At 33.6% G+C, this 8,779-nt stretch overlaps 1 protein-coding gene across 1 annotated transcript; it reads right to left on the reverse strand.

The window, feature by feature from the left end:
* Nucleotides 1–2,797: 2,797 nt before the first annotated feature.
* On the reverse strand, nucleotides 2,798–3,816 carry LOC114748899 (uncharacterized). Its single transcript, XM_028937363.1, has 2 exons — nucleotides 3,522–3,816; nucleotides 2,798–3,360 (listed from the first exon to the last, which is right to left on the reverse strand). The coding sequence occupies exons 1-2, from the start codon at nucleotides 3,757–3,759 to the stop codon at nucleotides 2,798–2,800; spliced, it is 801 nt and encodes a 266-aa protein (XP_028793196.1). The 5' UTR covers nucleotides 3,760–3,816.
* Nucleotides 3,817–8,779: the final 4,963 nt, after the last annotated feature.

Raw genomic sequence — 8,779 nt, forward strand, 5'->3', positions numbered from 1 at the left:
CATAACAAAGGGGGGGGATGAAAATATGAAAAGCCCCTGCGATCCTACTTTTGATGTTTTAAAGAAAAAGTGCATACAAATAAAGTGACTGCATCCACATCTGCATGTTATATTAGGTTTCTGTCTCCATTTCTCCTCTCTTGTGTTATCCTTTAAGTGCCACAACTTCAAAGTATATCAAAAAGGCATCTCCCCTTTGTCTCATGACTTCTGAGTTCTGACTACTGAGGGAACCATGCACGTCTTAATTATTTATATAATCACTTTTGATAAGAAACAAGACGCTTGAAAGAAGAGAAGTATTTAACATAGTTGAATTTTCAACTTGGACTTATTGCCTTCATCTAACCAATGGAATAGTTGCGTATGTGAACATTATAATTAGAAACCCGACCTAGCTAAAAGTAGAAATGCTGACTTGATTTTGGTATTGGTATTTTTAAATATTGCATCCTGTATAAATTTTTTATAACGTAATTGGTAACTATAATAAAATAAAAATCAATATTATGTAGTTACTACATCATTATTATGAACATTATTCAATATCGTCAATATTAATATCAGTAACTGAAAAATTCAATTATTTTTATATATTTTGATATCTTTATATGGGTTTTGTCAACTTAATTAGTCCCTTTTGACCTTAATTGATTGATTAATTGATTTAATATGTTTTATTTTGAATTATTATTTATAGGGGCAAAATTGTCATATTTTGGTTTAATTGTGACTAATTGATTTTTGAGGATAATTAATGCTACCTTATCCTTGAATTTTACTTGCAGGTTCTTGGAAGATTCAAAATTTAAAAAAAGAAAAAAAAAAGAAAAGAAAAAGGAAAGAAATAATAATAATAATAGGACGTTTTGCCCCAACCTAATATTCAATTAATCATCATCTTGAAGGGAGAAGGACCGGAGGTGGGGACCGAAGCACGAACACCAGACGATGCGAGCTAGAGGCGGTGAGGAGAGAGAAGAGAGAGCTCGATCTATCTCTATTAAGCTCCTTCTCTGTTGAACCTTCCTGGTGGTAGGGGGCACTCGACGGAGACAACACAGTCAACACACACACATGCGGGACGGCAGTTGAGAGAGGGAGAAAACAGAGTGACGGCAGACGCAGACCAAGGGAGCTGGCGGTTTTCTTCACTCTTCCTCGATATTCTTCATGGCTAAATATGGTAGACTGCTGGAGGTGGCATTTTCGATGGCAAACCGTGGCTAATTTCATGATTCTCTAATCCACCAACAATGGCAGGAGCTTGGATCATCAAAGGGGAGTTTAGTTACTTTAATTTCCTGTCTAATAATTGTTTAACAATTCCTAGGTCTTAGGATAGTTTATTCTTCTGATTATTAGAAAGTTTTGTATTGTTAAATCTGATTATCTGTGGAGATTATTGTGGCTGGATTATTGTTTAGCATTTGACATGGAGTTATTTATAGCTTTGATTTCAATTATGATGTTGTGGTTATGACATTTGTATTGATTTTGGAGTTAATATATTGTGATTTTCTGATGTGGCTTGGAATCTTGGATCATATTGTCTTTTGCTAGCTTTAATTCTATTATTTTGGATTTAAGAATTTTAATTAAGCATTGGTTTTTAGCATCCTTAATTTTATTTTGCTATTCTGGTTGCAGTTAGTAAATTAGGATTTTGAGAAAATATTTTGTGGCAATTCGAGGTAGCTCGGTTGTTAGATTAAAAGCTTAATTATAATTCTTAATTCATTGTTTTAACTCCCATATCTTTTGGAGTGAGGATTGCCTGCGTTGTTGAATTGGAGAATTGATTATTATCATTGTTATTTGTGTGTTTCATTTTCAGTTCTTTCATCTTCAATTTATTTCAATCATTTTTATATAAAAATAACCAAAAAAGTATTTTAATTCAATTTAATTCAAGGCATTTAGTTAGCAATTTTTCAAAATCAAAAATTCTTTTTATAGTTTAGGTTACTTGCATTTATTTACTAGGATTTAATTTCATTTTCGATTCCTCAAAGTGAATACGACCCGGATTGTGCATTATATTGCATTAATTCGGTTAATTTTTGGAGTAACCCCAAAGTGACAAATTAAGGGCAGTTAACTTCAGTAACTCCCCCCCAAAAAATACAATACCAATTAAATTTATAATGAGTTATTATTTTTGTATCTTCCAGTGAACGGAGACTCAATCACAATCAGATCACCTATAAATTAAAATCTACAAATCATACAATTCACAGTACAATGACTATAATTGAACCTGGCGGCTTGTGGGGGAAAAAAATCCTTGCAGAGCACAGTTAGAAAACGTGCCATGTATCAGAATAACTGAGCTCTGATCTCATAATCATTGAAATTCATAGAACACATATCTGACACAAGTCTGAATGAAAATAAGATACTGAAGTAAATAACACAGCAGCAGAAGATTAATTTTCAGAGAGAAGTAGAAGAAAGACGCCACAGAGGGAGGAGAAGAGACATGGCAAAATGTGGCATCTAATTCACTGGCAGCATCATGCATTTTGGATTCCGCTCCTCGGACATGACAAAATATTATCCAACAGCCAGTTGAGCTTCTTCCTCTTTCTGATCATGACCCAAAATAAGAAGCGCAATGTGGACAACACAGCAACAACAATCCCAAGCATCCCAAACCAAAACAAAAGTGATCCGGAAATCACTCTAGTGGGTGAGTCGAGAAGCGAAAAATTTGGATTCACCATGGAGAGGGCTTGAAGGTACGTGAGTGTTAAGAATGTGAGAGTAATACACGTGCCAACAGATAACACCCATATCACTGTTGTTTATGCCTCAAAGGAACTCCACTTACGAGTATGAGGGTGATACACAGAGATCCAATGAAACATATGGTATTGTACCTTTGGTAGCGACGAAAAGCAGAACGAGATTTAACAGCTAAAAGTGCTTTTCCAGGGCATGCTAGTACGTAATTTTCTTCATCAAATAAGCAACCGAAGGGATCCTCACCTGGAGCCACAGCTTGCTGAACAAAACCACCAGGAGGGTTAATCAAAGCTTGAAAGGTTATAGTTGCGATCATTGTAGCCACTAGACTCAAATTCCCTCTCATCTTTTCTAGCCGTTTAGTGTCGTTATCACTTAATATGTGTACCACAAGCCCAAGAATCTCTCTCCAACCGTTGCGCTGATGAGTAGTTTTGATGCCAGGAGTTGAGGTTGTAGGCTCAGTTCCGTTCAACATGCCTCGTATCTCGAGGGTCTTGAAGTCATCTGGAACAAGCTCCACAATATCATGGACTGTTAAACCAAGCTTGTTCTTCAACCTTGCTTTTGCTTTTTGCCTCACTTCAGGTATTGAAAGGAGGTACCTTACGGTCTGATTGATTAAATAGTGAACGTGTCAGAATATTGTGCGTGGCGGAACTAAATATGATTGAGTAGTAAATTGTGATTTTCAAACACCACCAACATCGATCAAGAACCAAACAGTTTGCAGTTTTACTTCTTTTACAAATCACTAAAGAGTAAAGAGTACCTCTCAACTTGCTTCAGCATGATAGCTGAATGGAGAATGGTATTCTCAGCGCGATCAGTACTATTGAAGTTGAGAAGCTTGCCGGTAGTGCGAAGCTCCAGTTCTACTAAGGCTTTCAAGGTTTCGAGGCGATTGTGCTTAATGCATAAATGGAACATCGTCTCCCCCTTGTCACGAACATCCAGAGATTGTGGCTTCAGTCTGATCAACTCTCTCACAACCTCTACTCGCCCTCTCATCACCGCATAGTACAAAGGAATTCTTCCTTTGTCATCAGGGTACAAGCATGGATCACTATCAGTTTTCTGCCAGTTTCCTCACAATTTCAATGTGACCCTCTGCAGAAGCCAAGTGGAGGGCTGTCCTATTGGAGTAGTCCAACTCAGTGGCTAGTTTGCGATTGAGAGTGAGAAGTTGCTCTGTGAATTCACGGTGGCCAAGAGAAGATATAATGTGTAAAGGACTTTCAGCGAAGTCAGAAAGTGAAATTTTGTGGAAGATTTGCGGGTTTTCTCGTACCAATGATTTTAACATTGATACGTCCCCTTTCTTTGATGCCTCATAAAGAATGCTTATTTGTCGCTTTCTTGTTGGGACATTTTGATGATCCAGAAAAGGGAAGTCTTGAGAAGCCTCTGTTAATGAAGAACTTAACTTCAAATGGCTTTCTTGCTTCTTTCACAAAGTACAGGCTGCATATATAATTGATGTGAAATGCAAGTTCTGAGAAATTTCCGAGTTGTTTTAGGCTGCGATTTATGTAAGGAATTCTCATAGACTTATCTTCTACATCGCCATCTCTTCCAAGTCATTTCAAGGTTTGTTCAAGGTAACTTCGATGTCATTTCAGATTCAGTTAAATCTTAAGAAGTTTCTTTGAGGAGGACCAAGTTGAGCAGTTATAATTCAAAGCCGACTGATCTGTATTCCAAATTGATGAGCTGAACATAAACGACACATGAAAACGTTAAAACTTTGGGCCTAGTTCGACGGATTATGAAACAACCCTTCAGTATTGCACACAAAACGGGTCCCAACAAAGATTTGGGTCGAAGAAAGTTGAAAAGATTTGGTCTTAGAAAAAGTTGGGATGAAATTAATAATTCTCACAGAATGAATCACTATGTGAAAAGTCGAGATAATTAATGCTCATAAGGATGAACTCCAGACTGAATCTACACAATATAGGCCTCTTATTATGTTTTGTATGGCCTGTATATATGTCTCATTTTATTTCATGACTGTTTTTTTTTTGTAGAATATGTTAAAAGTAATATAAAGAGAATCAAAAAAGGAGTATTTTTTTAGTACAAATGATTAAATGAGATAACTTAATAAAACCAATTCGCATTATAGATATACACACATAACTAGCTACCTTTTTTTACCAAATAAAACTAAACTAATATTTATATTCTTCCTTGAGAACAATTGGGGTTTCTTATTTTGGTCAGTGATCTCAAAAATAGTTTTCCATTCTTGATAAAGAATATCCCTACATACCGACGTGTTGGAAGGCGACGTCCATGGCGGCCTGGGGCCACATCGGAGAAGCAGCCCCTGGAAAGGATAAAGAGGGGCGGTAGTGTCACAATATCATCACCCGTTTTTCCTCCCACTCATCCCCACGCAATACAAACGAGTTTCTTTGTCGTCTTCTGTGTTTCTTGCGTGAAAGGAACATGGTTGTTGAATATAACTAATGTTTAATGCAAGTTGACATCATCTTCCACGTAGTTCCAAAAGTGTTAATCAATGATCAGAGAGTGATCTTTTGTCAAGAGTCTAAATAGATAGCAGCGTCCTGGTTCGTTAGATTTCGTCACCTCAATCATACTCAAAATAAATGATATGACTTTAGACATTGACTCTTACCATGATGAGCGTATGCGTATTTGGAGGGAAGTCCATCCTTTTCTTCTCCCTCTTTCCTCATCTTTCTATATTCCTCTTTCTACCTACTTTTTTTCTTTTTAATGCAATCACATGGTTCAAAAGGCAGCTAGCAAACCCGGTATGACTAGGACCCCATAGCACTACTCAACAATAATATTAGCCTCGTCTTTAATATTAAAACTAATTGTATGTTAAATTTAGTTCTTAACATTATATTTTAATTTATTTTATTTTTTATTATTTTAAAATATTGTTGTTGGTTGTTAGGGGTTTCTACCAAGAAATAATTCTAATAATCTAATGCCCCTGAAACTCACCACCATTTAATTAAGAAATCATTTTCATTATATAATTTGAGGATTGATTAAGAAAAAAATTGGTAGCAAATCCCTCATTAGAAAATTAATTAACAAATGGTTTCTAAAATGATGAGTTGCATAAAGGAAGATAAGCTGCACATAAAAGAAGTTGGGTTGCATATAGGGAATTATGATATGCACAAAACATTATTTGGATACAAGAGACTACTTTGCACATAAAAATGAGAACTTGCACATAAAGAAAGATGGCACTAAAGGACTTTCAGCAATGAAGTCTCATAACCATGTCGCCGCTAAAAGTATTCAGTAGCGACTTAATGTTGCCATTAAAAAGGACTTTTAACTACTGCAGTTTTAAACAGTGACACAAGTCTATTTTACTTTTTATTATTATTATTTTAATTTTTTAAAAAAAAAAATATGATTTGTTATGACAAAAAAAGTATTTTTCCATGTTGTTGTGTTAAAGAGAGAGAAAGAAAAGGTTAGAGAAATAATATGGTGTGTGTGTAAGAGCAAGAGAGAGGGAAGGAGGAAGGAATGAGTGTATATGAGAGTGAGATATTATTATGTGTGTGGAGATTGAGTTACATAGTCATGATAAAGATTTATAATTCAATTTTATTATTTTTATATACTATTCTCATGTTACATAATTATAAAATATAATACTAAAATAAATAATATAATAGCTTAAATAATTATAAAAAAAATATAAAATAATATTGTATTAATTTTATTTTTTATACAAAATGGATATTATAAATAAATATTTTAATCAAATAAAAAAATTAAATATAATATTTAATAATATTTAATATAATAGCCTTAGTGACAACTTTTGCTTGTTGAGATTGGTTGAAATTTTGATTTAGCCATAAGCTGTTAAAAAAAGTTTCAATAATCGTTATAATCATTTCATAATCATTTAATGAATCATAATTCAAGACAATTTATTTTACCAATAAATTTTATCCAAAGTTTATCCTTCCTACAGTTAATTCAAACCCACGTGTGTAAGTGGATAGCATTAGTAAAATGCTTGTTTTGAGGTAATCATTGCTCCTATATATGGCCACCCAAAAAACGAAGTGATCGCCCCTGCTAATAGAATTATTATATATCCTGAGCTCTGGATGACATGGCTGAGGGCAAAGAAGAATCTCGAAGAATTTGTCAATGGAGTTTTATATCCAAAGAACTGAAAAATAAGAGAGCTATTGTCTTTATATTATGTTTCTGCCTATTTTTAACACTTCTTTATTCTTAATTTTCTGCAAATCCTCCACTTTTTTTTATAAGAGAAGAATAATTAATTTTTAAAATTAAGAAAGGTAGTTAAGGTCAGTTGGGTTTTTATAAATATGTCAAAATTGTAAATTTCTTTACCCAAAATATTTCATTTAATAATTAAGTGTTTGTTTTTAAATAATTGATCTAATTTTCATTTTAATGAAAAACTAATCAATAATCTGAACTGGAGTTTTTTTCCCTTATAAATAAGATTAAAAAAATCCTTCAAAAGGTCTTAATAGAGGATCACATTTAGGAAGTACTCCTCCGGTCCTTATTATAAGACCCAATTTGACTTTTTTTTGGTCCTAATTATAGATCCCAATCCATTTTATCTCTTATATTTATGCATTTTTTTCCAAGATAATCCTTCTAATAATGATAGTTTTAGCCAATATACTTAAATAGCAAGGATATTTTAGGAATGACAACACTTATTTATTATAAATAACCAACTTAACTTACTTCCTTAATCTCCTCAAATAAGTCAATTGGGTCTTATAATTAGGACCGGAGGAGTATATAACAATCTCACTTGTCACCAGTGGTTGAATTATGTACTATTTCAAATTCTAATTATAAGATCTCACTATAAATGAGATCTTATAATTAAGACCGGAGATAGTATTACAATAACTAAACCTAGCATGCCCTCCTTTGAGAAGTGCTCACCAGAAACACTTGGCCTAATCGATTAGCTACTCATGGGCTTGGATGAAGTTCCACGTACAATGGCTCTGATGCAATTCTACCATAGCAGCCATTGACGATGAAGATGAAGGCGAAGAATGGGAGAAGATCGAGATGGAGATGTGTGAGACTGAGAAAAACCAAGGGAGTCCAAGTGAAATTTCGAACAAGTGGGTGTGCGTGTGTGTGTGAATGGGTATGTCGCGGATTGATCAGTCGAGGCTGTCATCTGTTTATACTGTTGGTCTTTCAGGCACAATAATCTCTAATCACTATAATTAAGACATATTATAATGCTAAAAACCCAAGATAAAGTATGGAAAACCATCATATATATTAGTGGTATTAATCAACAATACATGTGTTTGTATGTATTTTACTCTCCCATAATATTTGGACGTAATTGGACAATGCTAAAAAGATAGCACATTTGCCTTATAAGTTATAACTATATACAGATACCGCAAGTGTACATGACTTAAAAATAGATAGTGCCAAATTAAAACTGATCCCACAAACAACTTGGCTAACCATAAGCAATTAGACAATAAAAATTCTTGTTTCATTTAAGCTGAAAAGATTAATATTGAGTTTGAATTGATTGAAGTGTAATTAAATTAAATAAAATAAGTGTTATCAAATTAACAAATGCAAATATTAAAAAAGAAAAAAACAACTTTGAGGTACTAATGTACTGTCTGCTTCTCAGATTTTATCTCCACTGAATTAATTAAATTTAATCAGTTAATCTAGAGTTTTAATAATTATAAATGCATGTCGATCTACTTATAAATTTACCTCAATTAATCATGTAATATCTCACACGAGCAAATTACCTAATTCACGCTAATTGATTATGAAGAGCATCTAGGTATATGTCTGCCCTACAGCAAATTAGATTAAATCTAATTTCATATTACTTAATCTCATGGCCTGTTGTTTAATATTCCCTTCGTCAAGTTCAATTTTAAACTCTCAAAACAAGCTCAATGGTGACGAAGAAAGTTACAACAAACCAGAATAACTAAACTGAATTAAAATTAAGTATAACTAAAGGTTT

Source organism: Neltuma alba, unplaced genomic scaffold (genome assembly GCF_004799145.2).
Source record: "Neltuma alba isolate B1F8T4 unplaced genomic scaffold, ASM479914v2 tig00005857_pilon, whole genome shotgun sequence".
NCBI lineage: Eukaryota > Viridiplantae > Streptophyta > Magnoliopsida > Fabales > Fabaceae > Neltuma > Neltuma alba.

Excerpts from the sequence above, each read along its gene's own strand:
- LOC114748899 (XM_028937363.1), bottom strand. The coding sequence starts at position 3,759 with ATGAGAGGGCGAGTAGAGGTTGTGAGAGAGTTGATCAGACTGAAGCCA. Across the intron at positions 3,361-3,521 it reads CATGCTGAAGCAAGTTGAGA|CCGTAAGGTACCTCCTTTCA; the intron begins GGTACTCTTTAC and ends TAATCAATCAGA.